The sequence below is a fragment of the Lepisma saccharinum genome, chromosome 24 (assembly GCF_977018435.1).
Source record: "Lepisma saccharinum chromosome 24, izLepSacc3.1, whole genome shotgun sequence".
NCBI lineage: Eukaryota > Metazoa > Arthropoda > Insecta > Zygentoma > Lepismatidae > Lepisma > Lepisma saccharinum.
In genome coordinates this window covers 48,735,209-48,755,826 of record NC_139252.1, presented here as the reverse complement: position 1 = coordinate 48,755,826, position 20,618 = coordinate 48,735,209, and the positions used below count along the sequence as shown (strand labels likewise).

The 20,618-nt window shown below is 37.4% G+C and overlaps 1 protein-coding gene across 2 annotated transcripts; it reads left to right on the top strand.

Annotated features, from left to right (window-relative positions):
- Positions 1 to 1,630: 1,630 nt before the first annotated feature.
- Positions 1,631 to 19,248, top strand: LOC145978273 (uncharacterized). Of its 2 annotated transcripts, none has more exons than XM_083110788.1 (3): positions 1,631 to 2,133; positions 9,710 to 9,787; positions 13,537 to 19,248. In XM_083110788.1, exon 3 carries the CDS (start codon positions 13,569 to 13,571, stop codon positions 15,267 to 15,269), a length of 1,701 nt encoding a protein of 566 aa, XP_082966914.1. In that variant the 5' UTR covers positions 1,631 to 2,133; positions 9,710 to 9,787; positions 13,537 to 13,568; the 3' UTR covers positions 15,270 to 19,248. The 2 variants fall into 2 exon arrangements, with proteins under 2 accessions (XP_082966914.1, XP_082966913.1); XM_083110787.1 differs by having other exon boundaries at positions 9,710 to 9,791.
- The last annotated feature ends 1,370 nt before the right edge of the window (positions 19,249 to 20,618 follow it).

Here is a 20,618-nt window from a genome sequence, read left to right as displayed (position 1 = left end):
ATTTGCGAAGATGGGGATGAGTGATGAAATGATGAAATTGATGAATGGACATTCACAAACAACCAAGCCCGACCGGGATTGAAACCCGGGACCCTTGGCGTCGCAGCGCGATGTGCTAACCACTCGGCCACAGGGTCGGGCTATTTTATCACCTGTTTCTAGTTTTTTGCGAAGAGCTGGACTCTTCCACCGTCTGTAAGGAGGTTTTTAGTTTGTTTGTTCTGATTTTTTAATGTGTTGTGTTTGTCTCGTGCAGGTCTTTTTACAACCTTTCACTTTTAGTTTTTCCCAAAGGGCTATTTACATCCCCTTTTTTTAAGTTCTCAGTCAGAATTTTACATATGGGATATTTCCCCGTATACATAGAAGGGTGCGAAATGGCCTCAAGTGCCAACGCACCCAGTTGATTTCATTTGATTTGATTTAGTTTATTTTACTTCGCGTTTTGTGCCTCTTGGCTAATTTGCGAAGATGGGGATGAGTGATGAAATGATGAAATTGATGAATGGACATTCACAAACAACCAAGCCCGACCGGGATTGAAACCCGGGACCCTTGGCGTCGCAGCGCGATGTGCTAACCACTCGGCCACAGGGTCGGGCTATTTTATCACCTGTTTCTAGTTTTTTGCGAAGAGCTGGACTCTTCCACCGTCTGTAAGGAGGTTTTTAGTTTGTTTGTTCTGATTTTTTAATGTGTTGTGTTTGTCTCGTGCAGGTCTTTTTACAACCTTGCACTTTTAGTTTTTCCCAAAGGGCTATTTACATCCCCTTTTTTTAAGTTCTCAGTCAGAATTTTACATATGGGATATTTCCCCGTATACATAGAAGGGTGCGAAATGGCCTCAAGTGCCAACGCACCCAGTTGATTTCATTTGATTTGATTTAGTTTATTTTACTTCGCGTTTTGTGCCTCTTGGCTAATTTGCGAAGATGGGGATGAGTGATGAAATGATGAAATTGATGAATGGACATTCACAAACAACCAAGCCCGACCGGGATTGAAACCCGGGACCCTTGGCGTCGCAGCGCGATGTGCTAACCACTCGGCCACAGGGTCGGGCTATTTTATCACCTGTTTCTAGTTTTTTGCGAAGAGCTGGACTCTTCCACCGTCTGTAAGGAGGTTTTTAGTTTGTTTGTTCTGATTTTTTAATGTGTTGTGTTTGTCTCGTGCAGGTCTTTTTACAACCTTGCACTTTTAGTTTTTCCCAAAGGGCTATTTACATCCCCTTTTTTTAAGTTCTCAGCCAGAATTTTAGATATGGGATATTTCCCCGTATACAACGCACCCAGAAATTTTAAATCAATTCAATTCAATTCAATTCCAAGTTCATTCCTGTTTGTTTTCATCAGAAATTTTTTATCTTGTCAAATTTTCGGTAATGGTTGTAGCCCCATCAGCTCCCCCACTGCGTACGCCAATGCATTTGTAGGTATATAACGACCCCCGTTAAAAGTCAATGAGGGTGTTAGAAACCCAAAAGCGTCCGCGACTATGTTACCACTTGATTTTACCTTCATGTTATATAGTAGAGCTTCTAATCATCGTTCGTTTAGTAACTTTTCTAGTAATTGGCTTAAACAACTCTTGATTTTGCAACATTGACAACAGAACAATGAAACATCGCTTAGCACAGCAGGTGTTTCGAGGTTTGTGTCAAAATAACGGAAGTATTTACGTGAATTGAGATGTATACGCGTGTTGTGGATGTGAAATAATGAAAACATTGCCTTTCAATGATGTATCGAAGTGCTTATTTTTATAACAGTACTGTAATATCAAGTTGAACACTGTGTATGTTGGGAATGATTCCTGTTCATCTTTTCCATCTTGGAAGGCATTTTTTTTAGCGCTGAAAGTGGTACTCACTCGATGCGATTATGTAGGACATGGTGCGCACGAATTTCACCAGTGGAAGACAGTGATGTAATACCGTTTTCAGATGAACTAGAAAGTGCTGTAGGAAAGATAGAGATATTTTAACACATATATTGATAAGGGGTGACGCTTTAAAGAATGTTTTCTTATAGTGTGACAAAGGTTATGGAAGGCAACTTTATAGTTCTTGACAATTGCACCAGTCCATATACAACTTAAGGAATCAACTTCTGCAAATAATTTGTGAAGAAGGTATGTATAATTTAGAAAAAGAGCTAACTACAAAAAAGTAAATTGGCATCATATTTGCATAATAACAAATAGGTTTTTCAAATTAATTCGGCAAGGAATAGTCTGTGATTGATCAGGGTATACGTATTTGTATAACAGTGCACTACCTGATTCTGCTTAATACACTCATGTTTGTGATTAGCCCTCATTCATTATTTACATTAGAAATACCTCTTCATTACAGATTGCTTCTATAAAATTCAAAACCCGTAGTCACTGCTCTTGCACTTCATCTTATAGTTCTGTCTTTCCACTTTGACATCACATTATTCATAATATACTGCAAGAGGCACTTCCTAATGGTCTCGTGTTTAACACACTTGCCATGCAGTTAAGGAAGGGGAGGGGCCATAGTGAAGGCACATTGCTCAGTGGGGTTACCCTTGAACTTCTGTACTCCCAGAAGAAATTGGATAAATTTGTATAGTTTATGACGATTGTGTTATGAATATTTTCTGTTTTTAGCTTGTAGAGATGTGTTATATAATACATATAGTGTAGTAGTAAGTGGTTTTATGCCGTGGATGGATGTTGGAAATAAGGAACAACAGTAAGTACTCGTTAATGTAAGAAATAGACATTATTTTCGTTAGAAATTCATTATTTCACCTAAAGAAATGTTCCGCATTGCAGAATAGTACGTTAGCAATGTAAAAAATGGAGCGATTTTACAATACAGGGAATTTCTCCATTTTGTTTGAAATTCGGCATACTCACTAATTTTGGCCCCCTAATCACGAATCTGCAGTCAAAATTTGGCGCTCACACGTGGAAATAGCAAAATAATCGAAATTATGTTCTTATTTCCACACCCTCGATTTCCGAATTTCCCGCCGGTTCCGGGCTCCGCCCCTGGGGTAATCGACCTACCGCCCCCAACCGCTATCGCGGCCCCGCCTATATCTATAGACTCCCTGTTAAGGGCATGTTAGAAAGTGGCCGGATTCACCTGCCCCCAAATAAGCGCCAAATTTATACGTGAGCGCCAAATTTTAAGTGCAGATTCGTGATTAGGAGACCCAAATTAGTAAGTAACCGAAAATTCAAACAAATTGGAGAAATTCCCTGTATTGTTAAATTATACCTAAAAAATTGCTAAATAAATCATTGATAGGTGTCTCCGGTATAGTAAAGTAGTACCAGATTTTGTTCAATATATACTTTTGTGGTTAGGTAGGTCATGTTTGATTCTCTTAGCATTAAAATAAAGTCCCTAAATGCATTCTACTAAGGTTCCGATTTACTTCTACATTAATTCCCACCAATCTACGATACTTACAATCGCAGTATGATTTTACAATACCAGACCCTTCTCCAATTTCATCCATATTTAGCATACTGACTAACTTAGGGCTCCTAATCACGAATCTACAGTTAAAATTTGGCGCTCCCGTGTGGAACTTTCAAAATAACGTATAGAAGGTTGTGATTTTACAACACCAAAAAAAGGCATAATTTTGTTGATAATTTTAATACTCGCTAATTTTGGAGTCCTGATCACGTATCTGCAGTTAAGAGTTGGTGGTCACGTGAAGAAATTGTAAATTAACATGTAGAAGTTGTAAAATAGCGTTGTGAATTGCCACAGTGATTGTCGATACATAAACCTTTGGAACGAAGAACCCATTTGTTCTCATGTGAACAAGTGACGTTCGCAACTCGTTACATTGCATTCAGAAGGTTGCTAGAGTGTTGTGCGATAAGTGAGACCCGTTATTCATTGCGTTCAGTACACAAGAAGGTTAATAAAGTATTGTGTGATACGTGAGACCTTCAGTTCGTCAGTTGTTCATGTAAGGAAGGTGGTGTCTTTTGAAGGAAGGAAGTAATGTCCAGTTTTGCTTTGGAAAAACCAATTTCCTTTCAGGTTTCTTCATATTTGGCATACTTACTAATTGTTGCCTGTCAATGATGAATCTGAAGTTAAAATTTGTCGGAAACGTCTAGAAATTGCGAACCATTGGCGTGTGGTTAGGTGAGGTAAACATAGTTAAAATTTCGTGTCATGGTAGTATCAGGATCTAGAAATTGCAAAATAATTTGCGAACCATTGACGCATGGTTAGGTTAGGTTAGGCAAACATAATTAAATCTTGGGGTCGTAGTAATATCAGGAATATATATGTCGTTCTTTAAGTATTCGAGAATCAAAATCTTGCTATAAATATTGAGCAATTGTGCATTGTCGGTTGCGATCGCTGGCCCCCTTATTTTGCAAGTTCCACACGTGAGCACCAAATTTTAACTTCTGATTCGTGTTTAGGAGCCCTAAATTAGTGAGTATGCGAAATATGAACGAAATTGGAGAAGGGTCCGGTAATGTAAAATCGCTCCACAATCGCTTGTCAACGGAAAATACATTGTCCATGAAGCATGCATGCTTGCGTAAGGCAATTTTGAAGTTTTTTTTTTTTCAACATAAATAACTTGTTCAAATCCAAACAGTTCTGATTACTTTAAGGAAGGTTCAAATTTCGTGTGACAATGATTTCCAAAATTCTACTATAGCTATATAGTTTTCATGCTAGGAGGATTTGAAAAAAAATCATAAAACAATTGGAACCGTTACCGCAGCTTGCACCATACGTTGCAGACAGTCCTTCTGGAAGGCTTCCCACAGTCTACGGTAACACGTCGATCATCATTCACACACAGGCAAGGTGATTTGATTCAAATCGTGATTTTTTTTAATCCCCGATTTAAATCACTTTAAAGAAATAATTTATAGAAAGATGTACAGAAGAAATTTCCAAAATTCACCAGTGTGCATCAGACTGGTGCAGCAAAAATAACATCAAATTTGGAAAGCTTCATACCGATACATATGAAGGTTAGATTCGGAATGTGCACGCACATTCGCGTTTATTAGGAAAAAGTCACTGATGCTGACTAAGTCACAGAAGATATTTCATGTAATGACATCTTATTTTGCATGTGCGCTACGAATTTAAGTGGTATTCTTTTGTAAAAATATTGAATATTGCAAATGAATGCTTTCCTGCATGTTGCAGCAGAAGATGGATGCATGTTTTGATGCATCGGCATACTTTATTTCACTTTAAATGCAAGTTAAGGAGCAGTACCATTAAAAATGTAAACAGTTTATGCCTGCATCCAGTTCATTCACCCTCTGTGCAACAAAATCGGTGTGACATTCCGTACTATTGCCTACAGAACACATATCCTGAATCAGAACTACTTTCAGTACGGACGATGCCATTTTGATTCACCTGCCGCCCTGCTCTGCAGGCCAGTGTAAAATGATGATTCATGGTTTAACCCAGTGAAAGCTTTGGTCAACCCCGGTGAAATATGGAAAGCCGGGCATGCATCAGCAGTGCACCAGCCTGTCCACCGTCAATCTGAAAGGCACCCTTTGTAAATATCAGAATCACTTTTGATGATAGTACATTGATCCCATAAACATTGAATAGTGTTTATTAGGCTCTAAGAAAGGAAACAAAATTTGTGTACTGATGGGATGAAGATCATACAAAATTTCACTTCATTTCAAATTAAATAATTTTTATGTGCAAGAAGCAAAAATTTTGTGTAGAATAATACACAAAATGCTAATCATGTTAAACCTTAAATAGTGTCATTATCATTAAGCTGTAAATAAATGTGGCAGCCGATATTTTGCAAACTATCGTAAATATAATGCCAAATTTCAGCTACAAACACTATAAAAAATATTTTAAGTTACAATTATATAGTAAAAACAAGCACTGGAAGAAAAGTTACTGAAATTATTATAGTTTCATTAACACAACCAACAAACATTTTCATTGTAGATTCATATAGATGCAGAAACAGAAAAATTTATATTTACATGTAATTTTTTATTTGCTTTAAACAAACTGTTCAAATATTTTACAGGTCTGTTTACCATAAAAAGCCTTTATATAAAATATATATACGTGTACGGTGCCAAGAGACATACTTCAATTTTAAGCCTGTTTTTTTAGACAAAAATTAAATAAACATCATAATTTTTATCTGCCTTGTATACGGACAAAAAATGATTTGTCTTACCAATGAACTTTTTTTGAGCATTCCCATGGTCCACTGTTTGTGTCTCTTTCCTGTAAGCAGATAACTTTGTGAGCAAAGGCCTCTTGAACCAAATATGTGATTTTGTGTTTGCCACTGTTGTACAACTGTAGATCAAGAAGGAAAATGTGTTAGCCTATAGTTCTACAGTCTGTCATTTATGAGCTGGCATATGAAAAAGAAAGTAAGATACTGGTGACACCATCAAAATCTGTGCCTTAATTACCAAGCACATGTTTTTGTAAATGTTTGCTTATAGAAATAAAAATATATAAATGGTTCAAAACGACGTTTCGGAAGTCTGTACTACTTCTTCATCAGGTAAATAAAATAAACTTTAGGTGCCAAACATGGTACCGCGTTGCCAAATCGTAATTGAGGATAAAAAAAGGTAAGAAAGTTACTGTGACGGCATAGAAAACTCCGATGAAAACCTGCACTGGTTAAATGAGTTAAACAAAAACCACACAACTAAAACAAATAAAAATCTACGACCTATTATAGCCCCCAAGTGACTCCCGTCAGTGTTGAATAGAACACATGGACTGGGAGCACTCCTGTGCTGCATTGAAGGGGAAAATTTCCCCTCTACGATCATTTACGTCACCATTCCAAGGTGAACTCCCTCTCTCCTTCGATGGCCTTCACAACCTCGGGAGTGACATGAAAACCCATTTTAATGTCGTTATTTACTGCTTTATCCCACTTTTTAAGAAAAGCGATCCACCCTTCCTCCAGATTACCATCATCTCTGTTAAGCTTATTCCTTTTTCCGGTGCATATAAATGCAGCTTCATGAATGTTCCTGTTTAGTTTGTTCGCCTCTTTCCTAATTACTTCCCTTTTTATAACCCTATGTCTGCTCATTATGATATGTTTGGATAGGACTGTTTTGGGTACCCCTTCCTTAATATCTTTGTCATGTTCATCCCATCTAGTGCGCATTTTTCTCCCCGTCTGCCCAACATATTCATTCCCGCATTCACATTCTATCCAGTATACTCCTTTTTGTTCTTCTGGGGTATCCTTGTCCCCCCCTTTTTTATACCCAGTATAATTCTTTTCGATATTTTTAGGGGCCTTAATCCCGCATTTTATGCCGTATTTTCTCATTGTTTTTGCAATCTTTTCAGAAACCCCCTTGTCATAGGGGATTCCAACGAAATGTCCTTCATTACATTTTTCATTATCATCTTTTTCTTTTGATTATTACTTTCATTCACGATAATATTTCTCGGTTATTATATCCATTCTTCTGACCTACTCTTTTAATCCAGGTGATTTCTCTCTCTTTTTCATTGCCATTATTACATAGTATTTCGGCTCGGATAAAGAAATTAAGGAAAATGTTCAGTTTAACCCCTTGGGGTGTTCTGATTTTTTGTTGGTACAGTTCGCCTGCCAGTGGTTTATGAAAAACACCGGAAGTAAGCCCTTTTTCAGTTTTTGTAATGCTTAAATCCAAAAAATTAATACTCCCGCATTTTATATTTTCCCTGGTAAAGCTGATTCTTTTATCTTGTTTTCCTAATTCAACAAAAGCTGTGTCCAATGCGTTGCTATCCCCTATAATGAGGATGTCGTCGACGTATCCACCATAATACATTAAGCCTACACCCACTTGATCTAAAGCCGCTTTTTCAACATAATGCATGAAAACGTTGGCGATGAAACCAGAAATTGGGTTACCCATGGCCAGTCCCACTTTTTGCCGAAAAATCTTACTGTTTACAGAAATGTAATTATATTCAGTAACAAGAAAAACCAACGGACATACTCCCATGCGACCAGAATCTCCACCCCATTATCTAAAAGCCATCTCTGGAGGCAGTCTCCAGCTTTTTCTTGGGGTACGCTTGGGAATAAATTAATAACATCAAAACTACTAATGGTGTCATTATCCCCCAAGACCAGTTGTTCAGTGGACTTTTTGACCTGAACAAAGTTTTTGACACTAAACTGAGGATTATCCTTGATCTTCCCCAGTCTCTAACCATTTCTTTGGCCAAACCATAGCCCGGATGTTCATACATTGGGATAATAGGTCTAAGCTGGACTTCGGGTTTATGTGTTTTTTGGATCCCGAAGGATGATGGAATCTTCCCTTCTTTGACTCCTTTCATAAGTTTATTTTTTTCGGCAGTTCCTAGGGTGATGCTAGTTTCGATGACTTTCTTTGTCTCGTTTTAGTTGTGTGGTTTTTGTTTTTAACTTTTTTAACCAGTGTAGGTTTTCATCGGAGTTTTTTTATGCCGTCACAATAAGTTTCTTACCTTTTTTATCCTGAACCTGAATCCTCAACTTACGATTTGGCAATACGGTACCATGTTTGGCACCTAAAGGAAGTAGTACAGACTTCCGAAACGTTTTGAACCATTCCTATTCACTCACGTAAGTCATTTATATATTTTTATCTGTATTGATAGTGAGTAAAATGCACCATTGTAAAATGTTTGCTTATAGAGTTGTCTATTTTTTGTACATTATACAGTATTAAATAAATTATAATAGAGGTATAATAATGAAAAATCTGATATCACTCAGTTTTCATTATTGGTGACCAAGTATGTCAAGAGGCATCATGATCTTGTCACTGAATTTCAAAATTTGAAGCAAAACTTATATTTGTTCTTTCATCTACAGTATGTAATCAATATTTACACAAAGTTGAAAAGCTGTGTTAAGTAAAATTGGAGCGAATGTAGAATATAGAGAATGTCTCCAATTTTGTTAATTTTTGGTATACTAACTAATCTTGGCCTTCTAATCACGAATCTGTTGTTAAAGGGGGGGGGGGGTCAGGTATGGAAGTAGGAAAAAAAGCCGATGTAAGTGGGGAAATTTTTTTTTTACAGCTGCATTGCATTGCTTTAGGAACAAAATTTTAACTGAGCTTGCCTAACCTAACCTTACCGGAAATGGTTTGTGGAGATATCAGTTAAATATTTTGCCAATGAGCGCATATTCTAACAAAATATAAGTTTTGTAGCACTAGCTTCCTCCCTGCGCAAGATGCCATTTTTGTAAAAGAACGTTTGAACACTGTTGCGAAACTTACCTCTAATCAAAGTCCATCCTCTGTTTCGCCATACTTCAACGATTAATGATCTTAAGTAACGAAGCAACAATTAATGCTCTGCAAGTAACAAAGGAACAGTTGGTCAATGCTGTAGACAGCGCAACAAATGCCGAACGTCACTTGTTCATATCATCAAACATGGTTCCTATATTTCTGTATGGAGAATGATCGCGGTAATGAACAACGTAATTTTGCAACATATAGACGTAAGTGTACAATTTTTTCACGTGACCCCCAAATCTTAACTCCAGATAAGTTACCAGGACTGCATATTTAGTGAGTATAAGAAGTAGGAAAGGAATTGGAGACATTCTCTGTATTCTTCATTCTTACCGTAAAATTAAGTACAAATTTGAAGCGTTTGTGTTGTAAGGTGATGTTTTAATCTGAAGTTTTTTTCCTCCAGTTCTAGGCTAACTTTGCTGAAAATCAAGTGTTCAAGTCAGAGGAGTTGCATTATTGTCGAACTTCAAGGACTATACCGGTGGGTAAGCTTTTTATTGTAAATTTTATAAAAAGTGTCTCTGCCATTTTTATTTCTTAGTTTGGTAATATGTCCTTCAGAAGTCAGAAGATGTATTCACTTCAAGGACCTCCTCCCCTATTCCAAAGAAATTCTGTATGCAACATATATTCTTCCAGTGAAAATAGTGGATTTGCATGCATATCTATGCAAGTTGTGTATTTTTGACATTATGCAATGTGCTATCAAATTTTTATTTTAACTTCTGTTAATTCGAGCAAACTATAAAATTGTCAGTAAGTAATAATACCTCCGAATGTTCATGATGGAATATGTGTACACAGACAGAGAGAGTCTGACTGACTTCAAAGTTGCAGAGGGGTTAGGTCAGAAATGACGGCAATAGTGGTCGCAGACAGAGTAACATTTAAACTAGAATTATCATTGTTGGTGAGGGGTGATAAGCAATATTTAAGGATTTCGGGGTGGTTTTAATAAGACAGGGGAAGGTGTATTCGCACCCAAGATCCATTTTCTGATTTATATACCTATGGGAGAGGTTCGATAATTGCTACAAGGAAGGTGTGGTGTATCCAGAATTTTTCATGTAAAGGTAAAAAAGAGCCATTAAGATTGGGTCTTTTGGAACTGTAGATGAAATTGAGGAGGGTTGTTGGAGGTGTGTGAATAAATCCATGATGGAAAGAATCATTGAGTATGGTGATGGTGAGATCAAGGTTTGGGTGGAAGAGCACTGATTCTCAAAGTTGGGTGCTGTAGATGTTTCATCCAGGCAAAAGTTACCACAGATAATTGGGGGTATAGTGAAATTCCCAGTGTGGTAGGTTTGTGTGGGGTGGAGGGTGAAATATACCATGTGTGTATGCAGGTAGGTGGGCATATGTGCCAGATGATAATTTTGAATGAGCAGTTGCAAGTTGGAAAATAACCCAGTATAGTTTGTTGGTGTATCCCAATTGGAGTAAATCACCACTTTCTGTGACTATATAGTTCTTGTGCTAATTGTCATTGATAATTATAACTGAATAATTCATGTTTTCGAATAATTTTACAGTGGTTAATTACATTTACATTACTCTTGCCAGTTACTTTATATTTCATTGTGTAGCATTTGCTTTGTGTTGCTTTTTATCTCTATAGCTTAATTATGGTAGTGTGGACATATAATGTCAGTCAAAAAACCTTCTTCTAGATTCCATCTTAGGATTGAAATGCTATAAGGTAAATAATGCACCACTTTGCAGTGCAAATCAATTCCTGTTCTTTGCATTGATAGATATATTGCAATATGTTAGATAGCTATGTGGTTTTGAATCATGAAATTAATAAAAAATATAAAAATATCTTTGATGACACTGGGCAGCAGGAAGGTGAAAAAAATATTTTTAGTGTATTAATATTGCATTATGTTCATTCTCAGTTCTTGTTAAGAGACACAAAATGCATAAACAGCATGATACAAAACACTTTAAAAGTTTGTATAAAATTTTGTCTCCATTTCGGAGTCATCATCAGGGCTGGTCGAAAGACATTTCATATTGTTCTGTTTGTGTTTTTAACAAGAATGTTGCCGACACATGGTGTAAGAAGTTTTTAATATAATTTTCATTCTCCTTTGATCACTGTTCATTGAATACTCAACTTCTGGGCCTTGAGGATCAAACATTCTGCCCAAGTCTTCTCTTTCCTTATCACTCAGTTCAGCAAGCCATGCTCGGACCTGTGTACCTTCATTCATGCTGAATATCAGATTTCAAAGTTCACGTAGCAGGAAATATAAGGTAACGAAAAAGTTATTGTCGTTTTGATCATCAGAAACAAAAAGGTGTACAGCAAATGGCACATACTGTTAGTCTTCAAAGTAATCCCCACCGTCATCCATCACCTTTTGCCAATGTGCCTCCAGCTGTGCAATGCCCTGGCAGTAAAACTTGGGGGGGTCTTGGTCGCAAAGAAGTCCGTGAGTGTTTGCCTCAAGTCTGCTTCATTTGCAATGAATTTCCCACGAAGGTGGTTGTCCAGGGAATGGAAGAGGTGATAATCTGTTGACGCAAGGTCCGGGAAGTACCATGGATGGCACTGTCTCTCAGCCAAGTCGCTGTATGTCATCCCGAGCCACCTGCAACACATACAGCCTTGCATTGTCATGAAGGAGCAGTACATCTTTGTGATTAACCAATCCTGGCTCCTTCTGCTTCAGTGCCTGTTGCATACATTCCAACTGCTGCGAGTAGAGGTCACCAGTGATGGTTTGGCCCGTTGGTAGCAGCTCGTAGTGCACCACTAGTCGACCCGATACAGAGCATTATCTTGCGTGGGTGTAGAGGTGGTCTTGCTGTGTGAGCCGCAGGTCTCATTTTGACAACCAATGTCTGGCATACTTGGGAGTGTCATACAGGATCCACTTTTCATCACTGGTGAGCACTTGATCCAATATGTGTGCCGAGAAAGCTATGAGAAACCAGCTGCCACTTGTTGGTTTCTGACAGTGCATGGGGTACCCACTTGCTCAACTTGAACGTCTTTCCTATGCGGTGAAGGTGCAGTCTGGCTGTTTCATATGAAACGTGGAAGCGGTTGGCAAGCTCACCTCCTCTATGGCTTCCTTCAGGGCCTCTTCATCCAGGCACTTCGGGGTTCATCACAAAGGGACAGATTTCCCAACCTGAACTTCTGGAACCAATGCCTGGTTCACAGCATTATTCCGAAAGGCTTGACATATTCGGCGAATTGATTTGGATGCGGACAAGCCCACCTTAAAGTTATAAAGCAGACAACCCTGAACGAGCTGCTTCGACATCTCCATTTTTCTTCGCCACTGCTCAAGCTATGGCTGGTGTGAGTGTGCAACGTGCCTGTATTGGACAAGTTCAATGTCCCCACTCCCACCCTGACTGCTTTTCCGCCACACGTATTTCTGTATTAGTGATCACTTCTTCCCACGCGATGTCAAAAACGGCAAGAACTTTTTTTGTTTGGTTACCTTGTATTAGCAATAATAAGTGAATGGAGACATGAAACAATTTTTTTGACGAAGAATCAAAACAGAAAATAGTGCAACAACACAAATTCAATGGGCACAGAAAAAATATAATAAAGAAGTAGTTACGTGGTTATTATACATGTGAGCACACTGCTCACAAACATAGACTGTCATCAAAATGGCATGTCTGAGCAGATTGGGAGCAGTGTCACCACCTGCAACTGATGTCTAGTCACAGACATGACAAATGATGGCTACAAAGGACCACATAATGATACCAATAACTCAGCCTGAAAAACTTACAATTATATCCTATGGTGAGTGCTGTGCTCACAGGTATACCAGTGAAGGGTTAATGATACCTCTGTTTAAATGATACTGCTTTCTGAGTACATTCTCCTTGTACTCAGTAAAAAGATAAATGCCACTCTCATCCAATTTTCCATTTTGCTTTTAAGATGAGAATCAGCCAGGCTTAGTCTACGGTTGGCATTACACCAGTTAACATTTACTTCATACTTTACTTTGAATATTAACATAATTGTTTTAAGTGTTATTCTGTGTATCTTAATGAATTCAGTAAGTCAGAGCTATTTTACCAATTTTTGTGGTAATTTTTAGTACTGTGTGTGGTGCACACATGGTATTGTGTATGAGTGATCCCCCCTTTTTTATAAACAAGTTTCATGCATGCAGAAAATATACCTTAAACTATACTTAACACGAATAATTAAAGATTTAACTGTATTTTTTGCCTTGCTTTCAGGTGCCTGAGTATAATCACACACCCCCTGAGCTATGAACTTCACCCCATTTGGGGGTCACTTTGCTGGCTCGATTCCTGTTCACCAGTTCACAGCAAAGTTCACCCATAATGCACCTGCAGGACTTCCTCCCCAAGCTGTAACAACTGGAGCCGTCGTCGTGACTGGAGGGGATGGTATCCAGTACATCCGCACTGATCATACTACACCCCCAGCACACTTCACGAATCAGTCGATTATAGGAATGCCCATTAATATGGGAAAATACAGACCTCCTGACAGCTCGCAACAGGCAAACTCTCAACCTGTTGCAGTTATGAATCCAAACACGAAATACCATGTTACATCAGTGCCCATTCATCACTTCCATCAAGGGACGGCAGGGGTGCCTGCCGGAGCGAGTATCGTCGCTGTGCCATACACACAAGCTGCTACAATACAGCAGCAACAGCAACCTCCAACGACCGGGGCTGGCCCGACGAACCAGCCACCATGTTCCTCACCATCTCAAAGAGTAACAGTTGCCACCGTTCAGCATGCTGCTCCAAACATGCAACATGCTGCTGTCCCAAACACACAGCCGTCTGTTCCCAACACCCAACCTTCAGTCACCAATGCCCAGCCACCGTCGTCCCTTCCAAATAGACATACGCCTATCCAGCTTCCCCAGACAACCATATCTAACACTCAAACGACATTGCCCACCCAGACCACTGTCCCAAACACACCATCCTCAATACAAGACTCCCAGCAGTCGGTCCCGAACCCACATCAGTCACCTTTAAACACCCCCACCACGAGTTCCCAAACAGTCATGAGCACAATGCAGTCCCAGACGCCAACCACACAGAATGCCGCAACCAACACACACATCACAGAGAAGCAGTACGTTGCAGCACAGATCCAAGCCCAAACCATGTGTAACATTATAATTAGAGGAAATGGGGTGACTGAAGTCGAGAAGGCTACGCAAACCCCGCGAGACGGAATCAAGTTGGAGGATGAGAAATCTGACCGAGACACTCCTGGCATAGCGGAATTTAGCGGAGCCGTGATGCATGCCACGGCTATGCCATCGACGTGGCAGTCTCTTGCAGCTCCCGGATCGACGGTCGCTGATTACTTGTCTCGCCTCCCGGCATCTACATTACCCATCAGCCTGCATCACTTCCTGAAATACTCCGCCGAGAACATCAAGAAGGAACCAGAAATCCCTTCGTCATCAAATCCACCAAAGAAGAAATCAAAAAAGAAGAAGAAACCACCGAAGCCTCGAATGAGACCGGGGCAGGTACATCTCACGACGGCTTTGGATGGAACAACCCTCTTCTGCTGTCCCGAATGTCACATGGCATATCCCGAGAAAGAACTCCTGGAGCAGCATCTGGTGGGGCACAAGATAGAGCGTCGTTTCATTTGTGACATTTGTGGTGCAGGTTTGAAACGGAAGGAACACTTAGATCGACACAAGCAAGGTCACAACCCGGAGAGACCTTACGTATGTACAGTGTGTTTGAAAGGCTTTAAGCGCAAGGAACATTTGAATTTGCACTTCGTAATCCATTCAGGGGAGAAGAATCACGTCTGCACCGAGTGTGGGAAGAGGTTCTATCGCAAGGACCATCTCCGCAAACACACCCGGAGCCATTTAGCCAAACGCATAAAGGCCGAACTGAGTCAAGCTGCGCAAGTACCGAATGTTGCCGAAGCTCCCTCTGTGCCATTGCTTCACTGAACTACCGCTGGTGGATAAGTAGAGTGACCACTTAACATGACTCTTGAAAGACATGTCTGTTTTATCTTTTATTTTTCTTTTCTTTCATGTAAACTGAGAATGCCTTGAAGTGTGATCTGGTATTTGTCTTTCGTGTCAAGAGTGAAATATTTAACTGTCAATGTAAGCAATTGTGACTTCATAATTACCAACGCTACATGTCGATGCATATTCCTCCTCCCAGTAAACCATCCCCCCTCCCCCCTAAAACATCTAGAAGATGCACGTAATGCTCAAAACACTTGACCTTTGACTTAGATGAGATAGATTGTTATTTTAAAGTTGATCGCACTACCTTCCATCTACAGCTGAGATCTAGCATGTTTGATCCCGAGTTGCATACTCATCTATATGCCTTCATAGCCCATGAATTAAGCATTGTGTTATTCCCATTTTAATACATAACAGCTCATCGAAGCGTCACTCATTCTCATTGTTGCAATTCCCCAAAACACAACATTGTGTTCATAATTGGGAAAAGAAAGACATGGTAGTATATAAATACGGAGAAACTATTACTTTATCTGCGAAACTGTTTCTTCTTCTTCGTTCTATTAATTTCAGTGGCCGCTGCCACCATCCTCATTGGAACTAGCTGTACTCAACTTTGTAGATTGCCAACTAACCATGTGTTTTCAAAAAAGGTGTAATTTCATTCAGTTTAACTTTATGTATGATAGTTAGGGGCATGCATATTTCGTTTTTGACGAAAAAACGAAATTTGAAAAAACACATTGTAGTGTTAATTTTTCATGTTTTTGAAAGGTGTGAGGTGCATTTTGTGACCATATTTTGTCACGAAATAATGCGAAATGAACTGCAAAAAGCGAAATTAACTCTTAAACACAAAATTCAGGGTTTATTTACCGACGCGACACCTTCTGAGGTCTGAATTATCCTGAGAGTTATGCAATTCCCGGAAAATTGAGTAATTCTGCTGTTAATATTGGAGAAGCAAAAATGGACTCCTTTACGCAGAACTAAACTTAATACTCTGATAACTAAATAAATGTGCTATTAGAAGTGAAATGTTAATTCTGTGGAATAAGTGTAGTTTTTAAATCAAATTTAGGATTATTTTCACAATTTTAAAACCAATATGTCTTTTTATATACCACTTTTCATCCATTTTTTCACCGCTATAACACCGATATTTTATTTTATTTACCGCTTTTGAACCCGAAATTGACCCAGTTTTTGTACCGAAATTTTGCCTTTTTATTTACCAAAAATATGTGCCTCTAATGATAGTTTATCTACAAAGATAAGCCTTCAAGCTTATTTTAAAGCTACTAGTTATTTAGATACTTTTAATCCATATAATTTTTTGTGAACCGTGATACTTGCACTCATATTGTGCTCGTGTTTCTTGTCAACTCACTACGTGAGCATAGAATCTGAATAATTAAAAGCATTCCTGATTTGTGAGAATTCAATGTAGCTTTTAGTGCAGTATATTCATTAACTGAGTACTCTTTTTGCTACCGGCTTAACAGTTGCTTTCAACGTGAATATTCACAAGGTAGTCTGTGTCCACATACACAACCTAACCTAACCGATTTTGTCTTAAAATTATTAAAAATTTGATTTGCTTTGCAGTTTTCACATACAGAAATGTGAAGCCTGTTTAAAAATTCTATTGTTGATTGAGATAATTTTTTGTGTGCATGTTGTGAGCAGCTAAGTGATCCCACAAATTTTCAGCAACTTCTGGGAATTAAACCAAATTGCCAACACAGTCATTAGTGTAAAAACAGTAGCTGATAAAAATTGTGCCAGTATTTGTGCCAAATATAGATTAAATAGTAAGTTACTTATTCATTATATGTTTAAATATTCATAGCATTATTGCAAGGCATTATTAAGTTATCATTGATGTATTTCTATATGCATCTTATTTCACTTCACTCATTTTTCAATTTCCTTGTGAAATTTTGGAGCTACCCTGTAACTGGGTAATTCTACTTAATTGTGCTTGGTATTAACACACTATGCCGAATGTCTGTTAAAAAAATGACACATGCTAGGTATATTGAGAAGAAAGTGTTAGTGACACATAGCAACGTCTTATCACTTGGCAGATTTGTATGCACTAAAAATTATATATATATTTTTCAATGTAGAATTTCTATTATTTGTATTTTAAGGACAAAACTTTGCTCCCTACTTTTTACCAATAAATCATCTCATTCATTACAATGTAGTTTAAAATTAAACATTTCTGTAAAAGTTGCAGCGGAATGCATGACTTACTTGAATTGGGAATACACAAGTGTAGCCCCTTTACTGAGATAAAAAATAAACAGTGTAAAATGAATATAGCAAAACATCACAATATTAACCTTCATATATGAAATTTCCATGCTGCTTATTCTTTTTTGTATGTGTGTCAGTTTTCTATATATATATTTTAGTTCAATAACTTTTCTCCTTTGGTGATAATATAAAGATGTCATGTGTCTGCAGCTTTATAATAATCTTGTCGGTAGGCTTTTCTTATGGCAAGCATATCACACTGATCATAGCTGTGATGCATTCGGTAGCCACCGTTAATGTTGAATGATTTGTTGTGCATTTTCTGAAAATAAGTTTTCATATATTTAATTGACAGCAAACCCCAATAGTGGGAATTGTAAATGTGCCTCACGATTTAACGCAAGAAACCATCTCATACCTTGTGCTGCAAATTACATTATTATTCACTGTTTATTTATAAATAGCATATTGATTATTTCATAACATAACTTTTCACAAACGGAATGGAGTGGGAAGAAAATGCCTGAAATATGGCTTATGTAGTTTGCTGAATCCTCCTTGAAAACGTGTTTTTCTGTTTTGACGTATCCCACTTAATTCAGCAAAATATTGAATCCACAGCGCAGGGGCATTTGTTCAAGCTTGATCAGGTCTGACGTTGAAGTTTGTGAACTGTTACTTGCTTTATAATTATAAGCTATTTATAAATAAATAATGAATAATAATATACTTTACGATGTTAACCTTGCAGTTCCGGATAATGCAAACAAGAAGTTTGCGAGAACATTAGAATAATTTTGTTTCACTTTCTCTGCTATATGATATCCAATGATGGAATGTAGATTCCCCATTCAGTAGCTGTTCCTATTTAAAGAAAAAATCAATACTACACCAATTGTTTACATTGACAGTTTAATGTATGTGTGAACTAAGTATGAATGCAAGGAAAAGAGTAACAATGTACAAAAATAATGTAGACAAAAGTGAAGATGATGTAGAAATTGTGAGTTCGTTAACATAGAACAAGTAATCATCTTCATCTCACAAGACAGTCAAGTGATGTTTTACAAGCATAGTGAAAATGTGTTATTGTTCTTAAAAAAACAATCTAACTATTAAAGAAGCACAAACTGTACAAGTGGATAAAAGATATTGTTGCTTACTTATCATCACATATTTGCTACTACGAAAAAATATCTTCATAATGAGTACAAAATATAGGTGCAGTGATTTTTGCAGTTTCATCTTGCACTTCATGTATATATACATATATGTATAAAGAAAATCTACACAGCCCAGTGGAAATTTTACAATGATGTTTTTTTTTCTTAAGTTGCTTTTAATTGATACATTGGTTGTGAAATAACTGCTACGTAGTTACGAAATGACGGCTTTTAGCTGAGGGTATTTTTGTGTGTACTTGAGATGCTTTAAAATTTTAAACTTTTTTATTTTTAATTTTTTAAAATATTTTTTTCTAGAATGCAATGCACTGAGTGAAATCTTTGCCAAGACAAAACAAATCTTTTTTTTTTATTCTTTTGCTCTTGCGCATTGTCACAAGTAATTCTCTTAAATAAAATAATTTTTAATTTTGTTTTAGTGCAAAATGAAATGACATGAAGATATATTTTTAAGTTATTAGTGTTCCCATGTTGGGAAATAAATAGTTTTCCTGATTGAACTGTGTTTGTTATTTTTCTATTACGTAAGAACCCTTCTCATAATTGTAACAACAGAAAGAAAAAGAATATTAAGAGCAATAAGTAGTGTGTAATTTTTCTTCAGAGTGATACTCTGCTTTTTGATTCAAAGAAATTACAAATTAATTGAGGGATTTTTATCTTCTGATAACATAGTTTTATTCACAGTGCTCTTTGATGTATTTATTTTTGGCCTGATAAACTCTTTCAATGTCAATGTTCAAAAATTAAGAACATAGTTACTTCTTTCATTTGCAGTTTATGGGGATCACTGTTAGTGTACCATCTTGTTCACTGGTGGTTTCAGGATTTGTGAACAAGGGGTACGATAAGCAAAACAGCACCACCCCCCCCACCCCACTAAATTTTTTCTATCAATTTTATATGTAGTATCTGTATGAAGATTTTTTTAATAATGCAGTATAACTAACGTAAGAACATCTTGGAATATACAGCACTAGTAAAAAGGATCCCATATTATACAGGCATATTTCTACATGCTTCTAATGAAACTATTAACATTTAATTATTAATATTTAATAATTAAATATTATAATTAATGCCTCTATATTGTTATTATCTTTTGTATTTATTATAATAGAACCTAGTACATGATACGAGGTATTACATACAATATTTTTTCAATATGTGTTCCGAAAGATGAAAGTTAACTTATGATCGATCATTGATTTCTGTCTTCCTTTTCAAAATATTACCATCCACCTTACACTGTAAGCAGACAAAATCTACCTTTCTCTTGTGGCACCTGTGCCGTAAGGTTTATTTCATTTTCCTCTATTTGTACTGAAATGTTTGTGCATGTTAAAAATACCAAGGTTAACAGTTGAGTTTCCAAAGAAGCCTAGGAGGACCTTACGATCTGAATCTATAAATGCAATGCGAAATATTAACATTTCTGCACAAGTTTTGTTCAACAAACATCATCAATAATTCCTCGAGTCGATCTTATGTCATGGTGGTTCTTATTTTTGATTTCACCAAAGTCAACTTCGAGAAACTTCTCTCTACGCTGGCTGTCGAAATTGGTATGCACAAATATAATGTAATGACTGACTTTATGATTTTACTGTTGGGTAAAGAACAGCTGTCACTGCAGATCTGAAACACTCCACCAATAAGGGAATGGTCCTAGCTTCAGAAAACTGCGCAGAAATCGGACATTTAAATGCTAAATTCCAAGTCAAGATCTCGCATCTCGATTTTTCTCACATAATACATATTATCACAGATCATTTGTGTCTGGTTAAACAAAATACAAAATGTGCATACAATATCATTTATTAAATCTTAAGTTATTGAGGGACAATCAAATCACGTAATCTGTTGCCCC

Excerpts from the sequence above, each read along its gene's own strand:
- LOC145978273 (XM_083110788.1), top strand. The coding sequence starts at position 13,569 with ATGAACTTCACCCCATTTGGGGGTCACTTTGCTGGCTCGATTCCTGTT.